The following is a 22,409-nucleotide window of genomic DNA, read 5'->3' as shown; positions in this document are numbered from 1 at the left end:
CATTGGCTGTGAATTGTTTTGAGACGTTAGTGAGAGGAACAATTTAAATGCAGGTTGTGTTAAATTAATTTCACAAGTGGTGCCTTGCCAATTTGTTATTTTGTCAATAGTCAATCATTTTACAGCATCCTCTTACTCTATATGCGAGACTTATTTTCATCCACGTATGATAGTCAAGTCCTGTTAATTGCTTGGGGAACATTGAGATCTCTCAGCATTCAGCATGACTGCATAATGCTGTCAATTATACAGAGAACATTTCCCCCTCTCCTGTAAAGGCTTGTTGTGATGCATTGATGGACTCATAGCATCCACAAGTTTCCCGTTCAGAGCGTTCCCCTCTGCCACCCTGCGCCAGTCTTGCAGTGCAGCGCACATCCTGACTCCTGTCCGTCCATGCATAGTTGCACATTCCACAGAGCTTCCTGTGCAGCTCAGCGCAGTGGTCTGGAACAAACTAGGGCACGTTTACAAGCTGTTGTCGAGCCATCGTTGTGCACAAGACTTTCAACAGAGGGAGCAGCTACCTCAGGATTCACAAATTCAACTAGTTTCAACCGCACTCAGATTATTATAAGAAAATAACTGCAGATGCTGGTACAAATCGAAGGTATTTATTCACAAAGTGCTGGAGTAACTCAGCAGGTCAGGCAGCATCTCGGGAGAGAAGGAATGGGTGACGTTTCGGGTCGAGACCCTTCTTCAGACTCAGATTATTGTTGGGTGTAGCATTAAATTTTAATTCCAGTGGAACTATGCAATGATAGGAGTACTATATTTTCAAAATGTCAGCATATTTAAGAAGAATATTAACACGTTTCCCTTTATTTTGGTCACTATTCCTGTTACTGCGTGCAGATATATCACCACTTTTATTGAGTGGTTGTTGATCCCATAGATTCGGCTCTTTTTCATTTCTTTCTGACTGCACCAAAACTGCCTTGTCCTTTAATGGGTAAAGAAGAAGCTACAGATGGTGATTTGCAAAGAAAGACACAGTGCGGGAGTAGCTCAGCAGGTTGGGCAGCATCTGTGGAGAGCACGTGTGTGGCCGGGACTGTTGCTGGCTGGTTCAGCCTCCATTGTTGCTCGTGGGCTGAGAGACTGAGCCTCCCCCGTCACTGTTTGCTGTGCCCACAGCTGTTTCCTGGCAAGTGCAGCCTTGGCACTTGTACTGTGGAGGAGACAATTGAAACATGTGAAACCATTGTACTGTAGCAGCAATGTAAACGTGACTGGTTGGGCTTTAGCAAGCTGTCACACTTTCTGCAGGATGTTGCTTAAACAAGGATTATGTTTCACTGTTTGTGAAGATGCTGACTCTGACATGTGACTTTATGCTGCTGCCAATACTCCAAGCCCTGGTCCAAACTTGTGGTTTCTTTACTGGTCCAAGAACGACTGGATCATCTTTCATGAAGTTGGTACGTGTCGCAATCTGCATGATGAGAGCCGTTGTACAAGGGCTGGGAGTTGCACAAGTCCATCGATCACTCTTAACGAGAGACAGTGAGAAGCAGTTCAAATGTTCAGCTCCCAGGGTTCTGCGATCGCTGGGTGAAGAACTCGGTGTTTGCTCAGTAAAAACTGCAGCCGTCTGAATCAAAGAGCAGAGAAGGGCTCCAAGCTCCCCAGCAAGAGCAGGATTGTTGCCTGAGTATTCTCGCGTGTGGAGGGAATTGACAAATGGCAACGTAGTCAGTGAGGATATTGAGAACAGTCGTCGGCTTGGTGAACCCACTGATGGAGAGGTAAAGAACTGGCAGTGATAAAGGTGGTAACAACCAGGCTACATAAGGCTCTGGGAAAATAGACAATGTGCTGGAGTAACCCAATGGGTCAGGCAGCATCTCTGGAGAACATGTTAGTGACATTTCAGATCAGGACCCTTCTTCAGACTGATTGCAGGGTGGGGGGGAGCAAAGCCCGGAGAAAGTGTGGCAGGTAACATGTGGTCACGGGCGAGGGGGGATTTGATAGACAGATGGTGGGAATCTCTGGCCTTTGTTGCTACCTGTCAACCCCCCTTACCTGTGTCCACCAATTACCTCCCCTGCTTTGACCTGCCTCTCCTCTCCCCAAGCTCTCTTCCCCCCTCCCCCCACCCACAATCAATCTGAAGAAGGGTTCTGACCCAAAACGTCACCTATCCAGCTTGCCCCGCTGAGTTACTCCAGCACTCTGTGCCCTTTTGTGTAATCCAGCATCTGCAGTTCCTTCTTTCTTCCAAATAGTTCAACATATGTGTTGTATATTAAAATATTAGTATAAAATATTAGCTGCTTTTGAACCAATTTACAGTAAAATCAGAGCCGTTTTCCCTGGTGGAAATGTCACAGACTAGAGGGCAGAGCTGCAAGGTGAGAGGGGCAAAGCCTCGAGGAGATGTGCGGGGCAGGAGTGCGTGCAATGTGCTGTCAGGGATGCTGTGGACACAGATGTGACAATGGTGTTTAAGAAGCTTTGACATTTCCACCCTGGAAACAGATTCTGTCGACCTCAGATGAAACATTCTCTGACCAAACAGGACAACATCCTGTTGAAAGTGAAACACCTCGGTACACATGACAATAAACTAAATATCAAACCTGCACCATTATTTCTCATAGATGGACGGATACTATCATCTTTGCTTCTCATAATTTTACAAACTTCCATCAGGTCTCCCTTCAACCTCCGATGATCCAGTGAAAAATATTATCTAATCTCTCTTTATAGCTAATGCCCTGTAATCCAGGCAGCATTGGGTAGACCTCTTCTGCACCCTGTGTAAAGGGTGCATTTGTCTTGCAGACCATGTAGCTTGCAGAAGTGCTGGGTCACTGACTGACTGCTCCCAGCTTCCAGAGTACAGATGTGATCCAGTAATAACATTACTCAACTCACGCATATCTCTCATTTAACTTTGGATTATTCACTTGTTTTTTCCTGCCCATTGAGCAAAAAACAGTGCTGGAGGAACTCAATGGGTCAGGCAACATCTGTGTAGGAAATGGACTGGCAATGTTTTGGGTCGGGACCTCCTTCATACTGGTGTTTGTGTTTTGCTCAGAATTCCAGCATCTGCAATCTCTTGTCTCCATTTTCTTCCTCATTGTTGATCTCACTTTGTTGTCCAAGATTGATTTAATTTCAAAAATGGTGTCTCTGGAGAATGACTGAATATTTTTACATCTTTGCCAACTTCTGCATGGACATCCCATGTGTTTGGCCTTCCAGTGAGAGTGTTGAGACTCCCAAACACTAGATACACACAACAAGCTGGAATAACTCAGCGGGTCAGACGGCATCTCTGGGGAGAAGGAATAGGTGATGTTTTGGGTTTAGACCCATCTTCAGACTTTCCAAGCTCTAAACTCTATTGCCCACCTCTCCTTCACCCAATGCTAGCATCCAGTACCACAACTACGACCACCAGACAGACCCGTGTAATGAGGGCAGCCAAGACCCTGGAACCCCTTGGGGCCAGGGTGAGATGTGAAATATAAGAGCAAAGAAGTATGCTTGTGTGACATCTGAAACCAAGGGAAACACCGGGCATGCGCAGCAGGCCAGACAGCACCTGGAGATGGGTAATGTTTCCCATCGGTAACCTTTCATCAGGACAATTTAATTAAATTGAGTGGCATTGAAAGAGGTGTTGGGTATGGGTGGGGGTTGGGTGGTGAGGGAGGAAGGACAAAGGACAGCTCTGTGGCAGGAGAGATTAAATAACTACAGGAGGTTGAATGACAAAGGAGGTAGTGGTGCAAGAGCAAGATCCTTCTTCCCACCACATCTTCCAGGCAGGCACAGGGAGTGAACCACTGACCTGTCCTGTGTTTACATTTAAAATCTGTAGTTGTGCAAAACGTGCTCTGATCATCTGAGTGGAATGATACCACTCTGCAGAGTTATTGAAACATCCCGTTTAAAATCATTACAACTTGCTTCTAATTTCATAATGCTTTTAATTTCTTCATCCAGACTGTTATTTTTACATTAACAGCTGCCAGCTTTCTTTGTTAACCCAGGGCAACGTTATGATCAGGTCATTTACAAGATCTGAGCCGTAGAAACCAGCACCATATTAAAAGCCTGGATATAATCAATCCTGGTTGCCCTTTGTCCACAGCACATGTTTGTTTTAAAAAATAAAACAATGATTGGAGTTTGTGGAGGCTGGTGTTGGGTGTGCAGTCTGCCCAGTCAGGTCTATCCGTTGTTGGTGGGTCAGATGGGTGGGTGGTTTAGTTTAATTCAGGCTAGAGACACAGCACAGAAACAGGCCCTTCAGCCCACCGAGTCCACGCCGACCAGCGATCCTCACACATTAACATTATCCTACACACACTAGAGACAATTTACAATTATGCCAAGCTAGTTAACCTACAAACCTGTACGTCTTTGGAGTATGGGAGGAAACCGAAGCACCCAGAGAAAACCCATGGAGGTCATGGGGAGAACGTAAAAACGCCTTATGGATAAGCAACCTTCGGATGGAACCCGGGTCCCTGGCGCTGTGAGGCAGCAACTCTATCGCTGGAAGGTGGGATGGGTGGTGGGGCGGGTGGTTGTACAGGTGGGTGCGATGGGTGATGGACCGAGTGGTTGTACAGGTGGGTGGGATGGGTGGTGGGGCGGGTGGTTGTACAGGTGGGTGGGATGGGTGATGGACCGAGTGGTTGTACAGGTGGGTGGGATGGGTGGTGGGGCGGGTGGTTGTACAGGTGGGTGGGATGGGTGGTGGGGCGTGTGGTTGTACAGGTGGGTGGGATGGGTGGTGGGGCGTGTGGTTGTACAGGTGGGTGGGATGGGTGGTGGGCCAGGTGGTTGTACAGGCGGGTGGGGAGTCTGTGTTTTTTTTCTGCTGGGTGGGGGCTTCAATGTCGGGAGCCACGACCGCCCCGACGTGCAGCAGCAGCGGCAGCGACAGCGTGTTCGCCCGCCCCGGATCGCGGGGCTTGGGTCGGCCCGCTGCGGACCTTTCACCGTCCGGTGCGGCCTGCAGCCACAACAACCTGACCGCGGGAGAAGACGGCAGGGGAAGGGAAAAGACATTGTGGCCTTCCATCACAGTGAGGAGAGGACTGGAGGAGACTCACTGTGATGGATGTTTCTTTTTTGTGTGTGTTTTTGGGGTTGTGTAATTTGCCTATTTTAATGCTTTATTGTGTAATCTGCCTAATTTAATGTTTTATTGTTGGACTGTGGGTGACTGAATTTTTTGAACTATCCAAAATAGTTTTTTTGGATGACAAATAAAGCTATCTTGAATCTTGTGTTGCTCCTCCCAGGGCCTGTGGGTGCTTTCAGTGCACGAGCCTGAGGTGCCAGGATCGTCTGAATCCCCCTCTGTTTGGCCTGGGATCAGGGAACCCTTCCACTTTTTCATGAAGGCTTTGAGAACATCCTTAAATCTCGGAGAGGCTTGTGTGATGTGGGGAGTGTGCAAGTTTTAATCTTAGAGAGGCTGCCGTGATGTGGGGAGCGTGCAAGTTTTTCATGAATCATTCTCAGAGCCTGGTGGAAGCTGAGCTCTGGCCCATTCTCTGTGTGCTTCAGTGAAGGGGGCCACGATGACCTGGAGCTTGGCCTGCAATCGTGCAAGTCCGTCAGCATGAGCTGCTCAGCCAGTGAGTTTGAGTACCCGTGGAGTGAAGATGATGCAGGTTGAACAATTCTCCACTAATCCCAGTACAGGCCGGGCTCGATAGAGATGAGGTGTCGGGCCAGTATGTTTGTTTTGCTTGACATCAGCCTGCACTGAGATGGGGACCAGACTGTTGTGCAATTTAATATACAACATCGGTACATGCTGTACGAAACCTAGCGTTTGCGGTGTGTGGGGGTACAAGAGACTGCAGATGCTGGAACTTTGAGCAAAAAAAAAGTGCTGGAGGAACTCAGTGGCTCAGGCAGCATCTGTGGGGGGGGGGGACAGATAGACTGCTGACTGATGTTTAGTCATCCTCTTCGAAGCAAAGTTCAGCTGCTACTGTAACTGTATAAAGTGAGTATGCTTTACATTCCAGCAGTTATTGTTCAGTGATGTCGCATGCAGGCTTCCACAGATTGTTCCATCAGCCTTCATGGTGTTAGCACTCGGCTTTGTCATTCATAAGTGGCGAGACTTTACCGGACGGACAGTTAAGTTGAAGGTCACTGCTTTACTTCAACTCCTGCCGTAGTTTCCTATATTGTTGAGCCAATTGTTTTTGTCAATCAATGAGCCGTTTATTTTAATTGGCACTGATTTTGGCTACTGACGGGGCAATGCCATGAGTAGATGGTGTCAACAGGCGCTCTGTGTAGCCCCCTCCGGACCCAGTCATTAATGATAAGATAAGGCTTCCTGTCTGAAGGCTGCCTGCAGCAATCCACAACAATGGAAAACGTTCACAAACATTGCCGAGGTGCCAGTGCTGGTTTCAGCAAGTGTGTTCCGCTGCGACTGCCAATGACGTCAGCTCTGGCTGCACAGATGTACAATCGTGTCTGTGGCACATCGACCAGATCCTCCAGGATTTTAAAAAAACGTTTCACATTTATTTTTATCCACTTTGAATGCATGGAAGTGCAAGCAAACAGATGTTTCCTCGTTCTCTGGCCCTGTTTATCGGTAATGTCACATTGATGACTCACCTGCATTTTGAAACAAGCAATGGATAAATGTTGGAGAATATTCAACCAAACTGGAGTACAGCGTGTGTACTAGTAACTCCCCCTTGTGGGTTGTTCCCATTCGCTGCTGTTTGACAGCATCTCCTGCCACTGCCAGCTAACATTTCTATTGTGTACAGTTTTGGTCTCCTAATTTGAGGAAGGACATCCTTGTAATTGAGGCAATTCACGAGATTGATCCCTGGGATGGCGGGACTGACATATGAGGAAAGATTGAAAAGACTAGGCTTGTATTCACTGGAGTTTAGAAGGATGAGAGGGGATCTTATAGAGACATATAAAATTATAAAAGGACTGGACAAGCTAGATGCAGGAAAAATGGTTCCAATGTTGGGCGAGTCCAGAACCAGGGGCCACAGTCTTAGAATAAAGGGGAGGCCATTTAAAACTGAGGTGAGAAAAAACTTTTCCACCCAGAGAGTTGTGAATTTGTGGAATTCTCTGTCACAGAGGGCAGTGGAAGCCAAATCACTGGATGGATTTAAGAGCGAGTTAGATAGAGCTCTAGGGGCTAGTGGAATCAAGGAATATGGGGAGAAGGTAGGCATGGGATATTGATTGGGGACGATCAGCCATGATCACAATGAATGGAGGTGCTGGCTCGAAGGGCCGAATGGCCTCCTCCTGCACCTATTTTACATGTTTCTATATTTGAGATGGAAATGTAAACCTACCATCGGTAGACTGGGAGAAAGAATTGTGACGATCTCATCACCGTGATCTGAATGAATGACCTGTGAGGCTGCAGAGGTGCACGTGTGCTTTAGACGTGTCAAATTGTACTTGTACACAGCGGCAAAGACTCTACACTGACTAGCCCAACACCACTGACTAGCCCAACACCACTGACTAGCCCGAAACCACTGACTAGCCCAACACCACTGACTAGCCCGACACCACTGACTAGCCCGACACCAATGACCAACCCGACACCACTGACTAGCCTGTCACCACTGACTAGCCCGACACCACTGACTAGCCTGACATCACTGACTAGCCCGACACCACTGATTAGCCTGACATCACTGACTAGCCCGACACCACTGACTAGCTCGACACCACTGACTAGCCCGACACCACTGACTAGCCCGACACCACTGACTAGCCCGACACTGACTAGCCCGACACCACTGACTAGCCCGACACCTCTGACTAGCCCGACACCACTGACTAGCCCGGGTAACACAGACTAGCCCAACACTACTGACTAGCCCGACACCACTGACTAGCCCGACACCACTGACTAGCCCGACACCACTGACTAGCCCGACACCTCTGACTAGCCCGACACCACTGACTAGCCCAGGTAACACAGACTAGCCCGACACCACTGACTAGCCCGGGTAACACTGACTAGCCCGACACCACTGACTAGCCCGACACCACTGACTAGCCCGGGTAACACTGACTAGCCCGGGTAACACAGACTAGCCCGACACCACTGACTAGCCCGACACCACTGACTAGCCCGACACCACTGACTAGCCCGACGCCACTGACTAGCCCGACGCCACTGACTAGCCCGACGCCACTGACTAGCCCGACACTGACTAGCCCGACACCACTGACTAGCCCAACTCCACTGACTAGCCCGGGTAACACTGACTAGCCCGACACTGACTAGCCTAATATCACTGATCGTGGCTGATGCCACTGACATTGCCTGTGTTCAGGTTCGGAACACATTGTGATCAGCCAGTGATTCATGGTATCACAAAATGCTGGAGTAACTCAGCGGGTCAGGCAGCATCTCTGGAGAGAAGGAAAGGGTGACGTTTCGGGTCGAGACCATTCTTCAGCCACTGATTTATTGTCTGTTCAGAGCCAGCATTCAGATCTGCTTGTGGGTATCCAGGCATCTGATTATAATTTGTTCAACCACTTGGAGTTCGCTATTACTTGTGTAATTCGTGCTTCAACTTTATAGTTCTCTTCTTTAATATTGATTTGCTTCAGGAGCCAGGCATAATGTCTTACATTATTTGTGTATTATCCACTGATTTATTGTTAAGTGGTAGGCACGCACCAGTGAGTTACCTGTGGTATTGTTCAGACAGAGAAACTGTAGTTATTATAGGTCAGGAAGGGCAGGCAATCTCTGCGGGGCAAATAGTAGACAGTATAGAAGGATTTGGTTGCTAATTACTCGTGCAGCACATGTGCTGCAGTATGTTTAATTACTGGAATATAAATTAAGCTCCAGTGAACATTAGCAAATCTGGATATTAGAGGCAGCAACTCTTGATGCATTTCTTCACTTCGATCGTGAAACTTGGAAGCAAGTTAGTTTGGCCTGCTGCTTCATATTAATTGTTACATCCACATAAACCTCCTCCCACCGCTTTATACTTCATCCTCCTGTAGCTATGCCATGCTGCCATCCATCACATCAGTGGTATTCACCCCGACCACTTCTTGTGCCAACACCTTTTGCATTTTATTCTCTCGTTAAACATCTGTTGCTCTTGGATTTCATCCTTTCACAGCTGAAACAGCTTCTATGGACCTGCCTTTTTGAGTCTAATGAAAATGATATAGACATCTGATATAGATGCAGTGCTGGCTCGAAGGACCAAATGGCCTACTCCTGCACCTATTGTCTATCTGTCAGGCCATTCTTCAAAAGGATAAAAGATTAGGAGCACGAATAGGCCACTTTGATTAGCATGGGAGTCAGAGGTTATGGGGAGAAGGCAGGAGAATGGGGTTTACTTTGGTTTAGAGATACAGAGCGGAAACAGGCCCTTTGGCCCACCGAGTCAGCACCGCCCAGCGATCCCAGCACATTAGCACTATCCTACACACACTAGGGATAATTTACACATACACCAAGCCAATTAACCTACATATTTATACGTCTTTGGAGTGTGGGAGGAAACTGAAGATCTCGGAGAAAACCCACGCGGTAATGGGGAAAACGTACAAACTCTGTACAGACAGCATCCGTAGTCAGGATCAAACCCGGGTCTCTGGCGCTGCAAGCGCTGTAAGGCAGCAACTCCACCGCTGCGCCACTGTGGCAGCTCAGTGTTAGGAGGGAGAGATAGATCAGCCATGATTGAATGGCAGTGTAGACTTGATGGGCCGAATGGCCTACCTCTGCTCCTATCACCTGTGACCTGGCCCTACACACCTGATCTGATATCCAATCGATTGTACTTTTCAGCTTTGGCTCCAGTTTCCCGCAATTGCCTTAAAGTTCAGGAATGTGAAGCTGTTGTGTGTGAACGTACAGTGCGAAGGGTCCAGTCCCTGGTAGTGAACAGCAAAGCAGCAACAGCCGAGTGAAGAAACGTGGCCTCCTCTCAAACCGCACAGACCTGCCCCAGGTTTGGAGACGGTGCCGCCTGGCTCTGGAGTTCCCCTCTCCATGCGCACCTCCCATGGAACAAGACCAGACAATCTGCACTGCACCCTCTCTGTGGCAAATGCCTCACTGTGTAGGTGGGGAGACCACATGGTGTACTGTACCCCACATGTTCCATAACAGCAGTGCCATCTCTCCTTCACTTAACCCCCTCACTATAAAGGCCATTCACCGTGCCGTTACCTGTTGCCCTGCACTTAGCTTTCAGTGATTGTGTACAGGGGTACCTTGCATCCTTCTGAACTTCACAATCTTTTTAAAATAAATGCTCTGCTATTCTCTTGTCTTTGGATATCATTGTGTAAGTGTTGAGTAAGATTTTACTGAACTGTGTACAAAAAAAACATGATTTCACTGTACCTGGGTTAGGGTTGTCAACGTCCTCACTCCCCACCCCCTGGGGCAGAGTGTCCCCCAATCTCTGCACATCCCCAATCTCCTTTCCACTCGGCACTTCAATTCCATGTATTTTGTGTTTTATGATTGTTGGCAGATCAATTTCCCTCCTGGAATAAATAAAGTTCTATCGTATCGCAGTTCAAGAGCCTGATGGTTGTTGGGAAGAAGCTGTTCTTGAACCTGGAGGTCACGGTTTTCAGGCTCCTGTACCTTCTTCCCGATGATAGCAGCGAGATGAGAACGTAGCCAGGGTGGTGTGGATCAGTGAGAGTGTGGCCAGGGTGGTGTGGGTCAGTGAGAGTGTGGCCAGGGTGGTGTGGGTCAGTGAGAGTGTGGCCAGGGTGGTGTGGGTCAGTGAGAGTGTGGCCAGGGTGGTGTGGGTCAGTGAGAGTGTGGCCAGGGTGGTGTGGGTCAGTGAGAGTGTGGCCAGGGTGGTGTGGGTCTCTGATGATGCTGGCTGCCTTTTTGAGGCAGCGCCTCCTGTAGATCCCTTCGATGGTGGGGGGGTGAGTGCCCGTGATGGACCGGGCAGATGGTGGGGAGGTGAGTAGCCGTGATGGACCGAGCAGTCCCCACCACTCCCTGTGTTTTTCATTCCTATGCGCTCAAGTTACGGCCTTTACGCAATCAGTCAGTAAGCTGTCCACCGTACAGTTATGGAAGTTCAATCAAGTATTCACCATGTTTGATTGAATGAGGCAGAGTGTCAGTGGAGTGTGATTCGTGGTGGAATGTAAGCAGAGGGATTCTGGTGCAGCTCTGTGCCTCTGTGCACATTCTGACCTGCCACAAGGCTGTGCGTCGAGTCCTTGTAAACACTGTGTTCCATTTTCATTAGTGATATATTGATGTTTTTTTTGAGAATGGAATCTCTTTGTACCACTTGATTACTGTGCTGAATTTAATGTGAGGAGCTGTTAAATTAAACAAGCGTTCTCCAGCAAGCCATCAGTCATTATAATGGGAGTGTTGTGCAGACAAGATGCAACAGATAAACAATGTATTAGCAAACGGTAACCATTGAAGCTTGAAATTTCATGACCAGGCCTCTCACTTTGAAACATTTATCAATAATTGAATTTGTGGCTCAAAATACGGTGTTAAATTTATTTTGATTACTTTGAGATATGTTTATCCTTTATTTTCTCTTGTGTTTCCTTTGTGCCCTTCACATAGTTGATGTTGATATTTCCATTGCAGATCAACAAAGGATAAGTGAAAATACCTGAAAAGATTATAGACCGAATCTGCTATTTGTGCTCCTTCTCGAGTCCTTTTCCTCATCAGTGGTCTCCTGGGAACCGGAGTAACTCACCTCGATGCCAGCTCTGTGGGTTCCAGGGTTGACAATTGTCCCGTATTAGCCGGGACATCCCCTATTTTGGGTTAAATTAGTTTGTCCCGTACGGGACCACCCTTGTCCTGTATTAGTAGGGTTACCAACTTCCTCGCTCCCAAAGAAGGGACCGCCCTGCGCCCCACGTGACCTCACCCAGCCAGCGGCCACGTGCTCCCGCTCCACCAATGGTGGCCACCCGGGCCGGGAGGCGGGTTGCACAGCCATTGGTGGAGCAGGAGCACGTGGCCGCTGGCTGGGTGAGGTCACGTGATGCGCGGGGCGGTGACATCACCCTTTGTCCCTTCTTTGGGAGTGAGGAAGTTGGCAACCCTAGTGGGCTCTAGAGTGGATGGTATATCTGGGCGAGTACTAAAGCCTTGTGCTACTCAGCTTGCTCCAGTGCTCACCACAATATTCAACCTCTCCTTGGCCAAGTCCGTGGTCCCTGCATGCTTCAAAAGATCCATCATCGTACCAGTGCCAAAGAATGCCTCTCCAGCTTGTTTGAATGACTACTGACCGGTGGCCCTCACCTCGGTGGTCATGAAATGCTTCGAGAGGCTGATCAAGAACCACATCTGTGCCTTCCTGCCTCGCAATATGGACCCGCTGCAGTTCGCATACCGTCCGAACAGATCCACGGATGATGCGGTCTCCCAGGTTCTGCACACCGCTCTCTCTCATCTTGACAGCCAGAAGGGGGACTATGTGAGGATGCTGTTCATTGATTTTAGTTCAGCTTTCAATACAATAGTCCCCACCAGACTTGCTGAGAAGCTGCTGAATTTGGGGCTTAACTTTGTGCCTGGGTCCTGGACTTTCTCACCGCCAGGCCTCGTGGTCAAGATGGGGATACATACATCTAACCCATCACCCTGAACACAGGATCCCCCCAGGGTTGCGTCCTTAGCCCCCTACTGTACTCCCTGTACACACATGACTGTGTGGCCAGGTTCAGCTCCAACTCCATTATCAAGTTTGCTGATGACACTGTGGTGGTGAGCATGATCTCCGACAACGATGAGAAGGCCTACCGGGAGGAGGTGGCTGATCTGGCACTCTGGTGTCAGGACAGCAGCCTCTTGAATGTCACAAAACTAAGGAGCTGATTGTGGACTTTAGATGGGCACGACATCCGAGGACGTACACGCCACTGGAGATAAATGGGATTACTGTGGATAGGGTGAGCAGCTTTAAATACCTGGGAGTCCACATCACAGAGGACCTGACATGGACAACCCACATTGCCGTACTGGTGAGTAAGGCAAGGCAGCGCCTTTACCACCTCAGACAGCTGAGGAAATTCAGAGTCTCTCTCAGGATCCTTCAGTGCTTCTACTCTGGGGCTGTAGAAAGCATCTTGTCCGGCAACATCTCAATCTGGTTTGGGAACAGCTCTGCCCAGGACAGGGAAGGCCCTGCAGAGAGTAGTGCGTTCGGCTGAATGCACTATGGGAACTACACTCACCCCCCTGCAGGACCTATACATCAGGAGATGCAGATCCAGAGCCAGCAACATTATGGGGGACCCCTACCACCCCAGCAACGGACTGTTCCAGCTGCTACGGTCAGGCAAACGCCTCCGCTGTCACGCTGTGAAAACAGAGAGAATGAGACGGAGTTTCTTCCCACAGGCCATCAGGACTGTTAACTCTTATATCATAAGGGCCTAAATTACTGTATTAATTTATTTTTTGTGTTGTGTCTTTTTCAACAAAAAAAAACTATTCTGTTTTGTAGTTTTAGCACAATCCGCAGGCGTTGCCACTTTCATTTCACTGCACATCTTGTATGTGTATGTGACAAATAAAGTAGACTTGACTTGACTCGGGGGGTGAGGAGCACTGCACCAGGGGGTGGGCAGAGAGGGGACACACTCCCCCAGGGGGTGGGGGGAGAGGGATCACGCTGTCTCAGTGGGTGGGGAGAGAGGGACCACGCTGTCCCAGGGGGTGGGGAGAGAGGGGACACATTGCCCCAGGGGGTGGGGGGACACTTCCCCAGGGGATGGGCAGAGAGGGGACACACTGCCCCAGGGGGTAGGCAGAGAGGGGACACACTGCCCCAGGGGGTGGGGAGAGAGGGATCACGCTGTCCCAGTGGGTGGGGAGAGAGGGATCATGCTGTCCCAGGGGGTGGGGAGAGAGGGGACACACTGCCCCAGGAGGTGGGGGGACACTTCCCCAGGGGATGGGCAGAGAGGGGACACACTGCCCCAGGGGGTGGGGAGAGAGGGATCACGCTGTCCCAGGGAGTGGGAAGAGACCGGACACACTGCCCCAGGGGGTGGGGGGACACTGCCCCAGGGGATGGGCAGAGAGGGGACACACTGCCCCAGGAGGTGGGGGAACACTTCCCCAGGGGATAGGCAGAGAGGGAACACACTGCCCCAGGGGGTGGGGAGAGAGGGATCACCCTGTTCCAGGGAGTGGGGAGAGAGGGATCACGCTGTCCCAGGGGATGGGCAGAGAGGGGACACACTATCCCAGGGAGTGGGGAGAGAGGGGACACACTACCCCAGGGAGTGGGGAGAGAGGGACACACTGCCCCAGGGGGTGGGGAGAGAGGGATCACGCTGTCCCAGGGGATGGGCAGAGAGGGGACACACTACCCCAAGGAGTGGGGAGAGAGGGGTCACACTGTCCCAGGGGATGGGCAGAGAGGGGACACACTGCCCCAGGGGGTGGGGAGAGAGGGGTCACGCTGCCCCAGGGGGTGGGCAGAGTGGGGGCACACAGATGTTGTCATTTTGCGTGGAGTTTCTACCTAACGTTTCAGCTGGTGAGGTTGGCATCATGAAGGCTGCTGGCCTGTGGAGCGGTCCACTGCCCTTTACCTGTGCTGAATAGTGAAAGCAGTGGCTGAAACACTCCACTTTGCAGCACTTAATTACTGTGTTCAGCCATTCGTGACTCAGTGTTGTCAGCACGTCCAATCCTCCAACACCTAATCTCTATTATTCACATTCACAGTTTACTTGCAGAGTTTAAATGTAGAAACTGCTAAATATCAACCTCCATATAACTAGTTGTCATGGTGTATTGTCGGTGCTGGCTTCTTTCAAATGACCAGATTGAAGATTTATTCACAAAATGCTGGAGTAACTCAGCAGGTCAAGCAGCATCTCAGGAGAGAAGGAATGGGTGACGTTTCGGGTCGAGACCCTTCTTCAGACTGATGTCAGGGGGGCGGGACAAAGGAAGGATATAGATGGAAGATACAGGGAGATCTGGGAAGGGGAGGGGAAGAGAGGGACAGAGGAATTATCTAAAGTTGGAGAAGTCGATGTTCATACCACTGGGCTTTACTGGCATTAATCTCTCTTCAGTCTCAGTTTTGAGCCCACAAATGTTCTTTCTGCATTTGTAAAGGACTTGGAAGAATCTTGGGGTACGTTATGTTCTCGATTGTCCTAAATGCCCTTCTTCAGCTTGGATGCAAAAGCACGTGTACAGAATATTGCCCAACTGAAGAAGGGTCTGCACCTGAATCGTCACCTTCCCATTCCCTCCACAGATGCTGCTTGGCCCGCTGAGTTCCTCCAACACTCTGTGAAACATCACCTATCCATGGTCTCCAGAGATACTGCCTGACCCACTGAGTTACTCCAGCACTCTGTGTTTTGCTCAATATTCTAGCATCTGAAGAAATAAAATTTTAAAAAGCTTTGGGACCTGCATGTAATGATTGAAATATGTGATAGTGTCGAAGAAGGAACTTGTTTTAATGTGGGCATTATATTATGTTCCAAGGTATCACAAAAAGCTGGAGTAACTCAGCGGGTCAGGCAGCATTTGTGACCCAGAAGGGTTTCGACCCGAAACGTCACCCATTCCTTCTCTCCTGAGATGCTGCCTGACCCGCTGAGTTACTCCAGCTTTTTGTGATACCTTCGATTTGTACCAGCATCTGCAATTATTTTCCTATACATATTATGTTCCAAAGTGATTACAAAACACTTGTGATTTTCTTTTGGCGTGCAATTGCTGCTGTTATGTGGGAAGGATGTGTTTTTGAAATGATTCCGTGCCCAAGCCAATTATCTGGATTTAAGCTTGCATTTAAATTAATAATTAAGAACTGTACCAGATGTGAATACAACAGAAAATGAAATGAAAATTGCATTGGAGCATATTACATTTGTTTTTTACCCTGTTTTTTGCCATGTTGTGTGGATAAACATTGTTCTTGGAGGTTGTCCTGAAGTTGGGTGTCACTGAGTCCACGTGTTCCTTCCCATGGTGGGTGCAGTTACTACTGGAATCAGCACTGTTACAGTGGAGGAGGAGAGAGGACAGATATCAGAAATACTGGCTGCCAGGGTGGGGGGCATCCTTGAACTGCGCAAGGACATAGTAACTGAAACAGTCACGGGGAATAGTTGGAGGAATGGCCAAGAAATGAGTGTTTCAGAGGAAGCGGGGAGAGAAGGCAGTGATGTGGAGCCTCCACTTTCCAAAGCTGACTGAGAGGAAAGAAAATTATCCCTGCACATTGAACATGTGTAATCCCATCACTGCAGAATGGTGAAGGATTAAAGAAGGAAATAATATTACTGTTAGTCCAACATACATTGTGGGTAGACACAAAATGCTGGAGTAACTCAGCGGCTCAGGCAGCATCACTGGAGAGAAGGAATGGGTGACGTTTCGGCTCGGGATCCTTCTTCAGACTGATTTCAATACCTTTGATTTAAACCAGCATCTGCAGTTTTCCCTATACATTGTGGGAAAATTGTTGAGGCTTGAAGAGGGAATTTTGAGGCAATTGGAGAGATGCAGGTGTGTTTGTGACAGGCAGGAGGTGGTTAATGAGTGTAACTGGAGTAACTAGAGTCGTGTGCGGAGCACTGTGACGGGCAGGAGATAGTTATCGAATGTAACTAGAGTCGTGTGCAGAGCACTGTGACGGGCAGGAGATAGTTATCGAATGTAACTAGAGTCGTGTGCGGAGCACTGTCTGCAGCCCAGGTTTATGTCAAATTCTGGAAGAGATTTGGTGAGGTCCACCTCACATCATGTGAGCTTGTGGATTGGAAAATAAATGATTCACCTGGTTGAGATTGGAGGGAAGTGACTGGTACTGTTCTGTGAGGAACCATCATGCACTGCACCATTGAGTTTGGTGACGTGAGCGGATCACAGCCTCACCATTCCAGAGAGAGCTTGCACTGAGATGAGGAAGGGCGGTGACCTGTGGCATTCTCTACCGCAGAAGGCAGTCAAGATCGTCATCAACGAGAAGTTAGATCATGGCGAGAGAGAGCAAGAGATTTGGGCAATTTAGCGATCGGCTGTGATCATATTGAGTGAAGAAGGCTCACTCCTGGCCCACTCCTGCTCCCAGTATTTCACCTTTCTCTTTCTCCATGGTGGTGAACCCACATAAGCGCAGCAGATTGTTCTCTGAAGTTTCTGTGAAGTCTTCCATTGTGAACCAAAAGAGGATGTTGCCATGCAGATTACTAAAGTGATTTGGTCCGACGCAAACAAGAGTCAATAAGATTCATCACCTTCAACCAGCGTTCAGTTCCCAACTCCATCTCCCCGGGCACGATTGGCAGTCACGTTGATAGTTCGTCTGACAGATAGACTGCCGGCATGGAGCACGTATTGCCACGGAATTTACAAAAGGTTCAGTAAAACCCGATCATAACCAAATCCATGCATTATAAAAAAATATCAAAATGATACCCTCAAAGGCTTTGTTACACTGTCATATTGAAAAGGTAGTTAAAGGCATGTGTAAAGTCCCAGTGTAGTGCAGGGATGGACACGCAGGTTTGGCAGAAAGAGCTTGTCACAAACAGGTTGTTTCACTTCGAGAATAATAATGCATTGTTGAGATAAATGTCCGTGGCAGTAGCAGCTTCCAGGAATGTTCTGTTTGTTTACATTCCAACAAGAACATTGCGTCATGTGTGTTTATTCTCGTCAAAAGAATTTGGATGTGCGTTCTAAAAGTGTTCTATTGTAGAATATCTGCAGTCAACAATATAACGTATGGGTCTGTGCATGAAAACATCAAGGGCTCTGCTGCATAATTATATTCAGTTATTTCTAGCAGCTTGATTTCTTCACAGCTTATTATTGACCTCCTACTGCCTACCGACTCCAATTCAAAAGCATTGTCAGAGGTTTATTTAGGATTTCACTGTAGAGCCTGCTGTTGGTGGATGGCAGGAAGCTTAAGACTGTAATTATTTGCTGGGTCTTAATTTGGATACAGACTAATGCATTTTGTTCCTTCAGATGAGCGTCACATTCAGGTGCTGTTTCTTAATTCATTATTTCTCATGCCCCCTTTGAGTAAAAACTCCAGTAACATCATGGACCTCTTTTAGAATGAATTGGCTTCTTTCTATGGGTTCAACTCCTGTTCGACGCAGTGTGATATGCCACCAGGTGCATTGAAAGTTGAGCACCAGATACAATTATGACTTTGAAAAGGCATTTGGACACATGTATGGATTGGAAGGGTTTAGAGTCTGTAGAGTGCTGCCTGAATTAGAAAGCATTAGCCACAAGGAGTTGGATAAACGGGTGGTTTTCTCTTGAACATCGGAGACCTGATAGAAAGACATAAATGATGAAAGGGGAAAGCTGAGAGGAGATGTGAGGGGTAAGTGTTTGACACAGAAAGTGGTGAGTGCTGGATCGCACTGCCAGGAGTGCTGGTGCAGGCTGGTACAACAGTGGTGTTTATCAGCTTTTGCACAGGGAATGGATCATGTGCAGGCAGAGGAGATTAGTTTATGCTGGCACCATGTTCTGCACAGACATTGTGGGCAAAAGGCCCTGTTCCTGTGCTGGACTGGTCTTCGCAGTAAAAATGAGAAATTAATTATCTAAAAGCAGTAGGCAGATGGTACTGTTTATATTAAACATCGCAGGCCTGTACTTTTGCAGGAAAATCTGGACGATGTTTCTATCAAAGATTATTCTCCAAGCTGTTACTTTACTGACCACCTACCGTGAGAGATCCTGTTAGTTGAATTGATGTGTTTTGCTGTTTTCTCAAGGCACACCTTTTGGCAGTACCGCCAAGAGAACCCTGACACTAAAGTTGGGGACCCGCCACCAGATGGCCGCCCGGGTTTCAACAGCGGAGTGCTGCTGCTCAATCTCCAAGCCATGCGGCAGTCTGCTCTCTACAATCAGCTCCTGGATGCAGAGAAGGTAAGGAAACTTGCAGACAAGTACCACTTCAAGGGTCACCTTGGCGACCAGGACTTCTTCACCTTGATTGGAATGGAGCACATTGAGCTCTTTCACGTTCTGCACTGCACCAACAACAGACAGCTCTGCACCTGGTGGCGGGACCACGGGTATTCCGACGTCTTTGACCTCTACTTCAAGTGTGAGGGGAAAGTGAGAATCTACCATGGAAACTGTAATACTCCAATCCCAGATGATTAAACGCACAACGTTTGGACACTTGTACCGATCCTTCGGAAAGCACAACATTCCCTTTGCTGGAAAACTTTATTCCTTTTATAAGAAATGTTTTGTTTTCATTTTGAAACTTCTATTTTTATCTGCTCGTTGTTATGTCTCTGTCATTCTGTAAGTGATGGATACAGATAATACATTTGTTGTGTGGAAAACTGCATTATCAAAGTGGAGTACATCCTGGCAAATCTAAGCTCTCATTAAACTCGTCACTGCTTTCCAGGAGTACATAACGTGTACACAAAAACCAATATACAAACCAATGTATAATCATGTACTTGCAATCTATGCAAAAAAGCTACAAAAGTGAAAACTGAAATCGGAACAGAAGATTTCTTGAGATATTCAGCAGGTCAGGCAGCATCTATGGAGAGAGAAGCACAGTTCATGAGTGAAAGATTGTCAACCTAAAACACTAACTCTATTTGTGTGGATGCTGCCTGATCTGCTGCGTATTCCCAAGCATTTTCCATTTTAACTGTGACATTTCCGTTCTTTGTCTGCTGTTGCTTTCTTCCCTCTCCTCTTTGAGAAAGCCTTGGCAAGCTCACAACTCTACCCCACACCTGATTCCATTGTCTTGCTCACATTGTGTATTTTAAACATCTGTCTCACGTTCATTTTTATCAGAGATGTTTGTTTGTTAAATCATTGGATATCCTGTGTAGAGATGTTTGTTCTTGCTGGTAGCTGGTTTTAACACTGTGGTAGATGAATTCACAATAAAGATCTGGAAGATTTACACAGAAGAACCTGAAAAGTCTTGACAGGGTGCAGGTGGAAAACATGTTTGTTCTTGCGAAACAACGACCAGGGATCGCCGTTTAAAAATCAATCTTCACTCATTTAAGATGGAGTGGAGGCAAATCTTCGTCTCCCCAAGTTAGAGCATCTTCCTCAATGGCAGCAAACACAGTGGTGTCAATGTGCGTGAGGCAGTGGGAAACAGATATTTGGAGAGCAGGAGAGTGAAAGATTGCTGCAGGCAAACGGGAATGTAGAATTGATGTTACAGTAAGATGAGTGATCATGTTAAACAATGGGGCGAGGCGGGTTCAGGTATAAAGGGGTGGTGTCCTCCTCCTTATTCACATGTTTGTATGAAACATATTTGAAATGATCGTTTTGCCCGAACGTACCTTAATTCACCGGAACGAGCCTGTGAAGATGAAGAAGACAAAAATGTTGAGGTATCTGTGTGCACATTATTGTGTCTTCCTACAGAACAGAGAGATCACTGCATTAATCCCTGCTGATAAACTTTCTCTGTTATTTATGCACATCTCTCATTTTCATTTAATTGTTAACATTTTATAGATTTGGTCTAATTTCAATGGTTTTGAAAGGTTGAATTCCAGCTGGCACGTGGCAGTGGAAGGATTTGGGGAATGGAATGGTATTTGCAGTTCAGAGATTGCCGTGTTAATAAAGATTGTGATTGTTCTCAGCCTGTGAGTGTATGGGACTTCCTTCAGCAATGATTATACCACTGTCCACAGAGGCAAACACTAGTATATCTGAAGTGACAGCAAATTGAGTCAACAGAGCCAAGATTTGGTCTTGTACATAATTTGCGCTCAGCACATTTCAACACACCAATGGCACATCCCTGAAAGTACATTCTTTTGGTTAAAAAAAACTTAACTCAAATAATTTCTCCAAGCAAAATGGATCTTGATAGGAAGGTATGGATCTGATAGAAAGTTATGGATCTGGTAACTTATCTGCTAAGGAGACTCAGGTCCTTTGGAGTGCAGGGGACATTCCTAAATACCTTCTACAACACGGTGGTTGCATCGGCCATCGGCCATTTTCTATGGAGTGGTCTGCTGGAGCAGCAGCATCTCAGCGGCGGAAGGGACGAGACTCGACAAGCTGGTCAGGAAGGCCAGCTCTGTCCTGGGTTGCCCCCTCGACTCAGTGCAGGTGGTGGGAGAGAGGAGGATGATGGCAAAACAAACATCGCTGCTGGACAACGACTCCCACCCCATGCAGGACACTGTCACTGCACTGAGTAGCTCCTTCAGTGACAGACTCCTTCACCCCAAGTGCGTGAAGGAGAAATATAGGAGGTCCTTCCTTCCCACTGCTGTGAGACTGCACAACCAGCACTGCTCCCAGCAGACGAGTCAACAATAACAGCTAAGAACACACAGAAAACTGCTGACAATTTATCTTTTATTTATGATGAATGATCTCTTGCTCTCCACTTTGCTGCTGTAACACTGTAAATTTCCCTGGTGTGGGACGAATAAAGGAATATATTATTAACTAGGTTGATTCAATGCGGCATGCATTTTCAGTTTAGTTTATTGGCACGTGTACTGAGGTACAGTGAAAAGCTTTTGTTGCGTGCTAACCAGTCAGTGGAAAGACAATACGTGATCAGGCCGGGTATTGAATGCAAAACCAAAGAGAACTACCTTCCTGCTGCATCCAAGGTGCCATCAGGCCTTCCTGTCCAAAGGAAGCTCCATACGCAAATCATCGGCGATCGTTCCTGGTCAGAAGTGTAACAAATATCGAGCCAGGTGACCAGTTTCATTGCTCTTACACCATTTTCACAACTATTCCGAGTTCAAACTTGTACAACTGACTTGTATTTTTTTCCTGCTTTTCTACAGTTATTACAGTGGGAGTGAATGGAAATTATGTTTTACTCCGACATTTATCTAACGTTGATCAGGTGGCATCGTGCATTCTTGACAGGACCATTGTTAATTATTGAAATTATTATTATTGCTTGTTCATTGTTTTAAAAATGAAGAGGTTTTACTTTTGGAGTTGGGTACTCCTGCTGTGAAATGACCGAGAGCTTATCTCGACAACAGAACATGCAGGAACGCCTCTTGTTTTACCCTGGAAGTGTTGTCTCAGTGTATTTTACATTCATGTCGTGTCGTCTTGTTCTTTTCACTGTCTTATAAAATGAACATCTAATTTCTGTGTTTGCGTTGTGTCTGAGTCTGTTTGCCTCTGAGCTGCTGCGAGCAACATTTCCATTGTACCTGTACCTCACTGCACTTGTGCAATCTCTGGTCGACTGGTCTGGGTGTGGTACCTGCAGGCTGGGATGCGTCACTCACTCTGCAGTTGCAGATTGAACTTTATGTTGTGTGATCGTCAGTGAATACTTCTATTTGTGACCTTACAGTGGGGGAAATATCACTGGTGAATCAGCCTGAGGAAT

The 22,409-nt window shown here is 47.6% G+C and overlaps 1 protein-coding gene across 2 annotated transcripts in view; it reads left to right on the top strand.

Moving 5' to 3' along the window:
- xxylt1 (xyloside xylosyltransferase 1) overlaps nt 1-22,148 on the top strand; it is a 48,828-nt gene extending 26,680 nt beyond the window's left edge. For both annotated transcript variants that reach the window (XM_078410908.1, XM_078410909.1), the window contains exon 4: nt 18,790-22,148. In XM_078410908.1, the coding sequence (XP_078267034.1) occupies nt 18,790-19,186 (397 nt within the window). In that variant the 3' untranslated portion in view covers nt 19,187-22,148. The remainder of the gene's footprint in view (nt 1-18,789) is intronic.
- The last annotated feature ends 261 nt before the right edge of the window (nt 22,149-22,409 follow it).

Source organism: Rhinoraja longicauda, chromosome 13 (genome assembly GCF_053455715.1).
Source record: "Rhinoraja longicauda isolate Sanriku21f chromosome 13, sRhiLon1.1, whole genome shotgun sequence".
In the NCBI taxonomy this organism is placed as follows: domain Eukaryota; kingdom Metazoa; phylum Chordata; class Chondrichthyes; order Rajiformes; family Arhynchobatidae; genus Rhinoraja; species Rhinoraja longicauda.
This window is presented reverse-complemented; position numbering and strand designations above follow the sequence as displayed.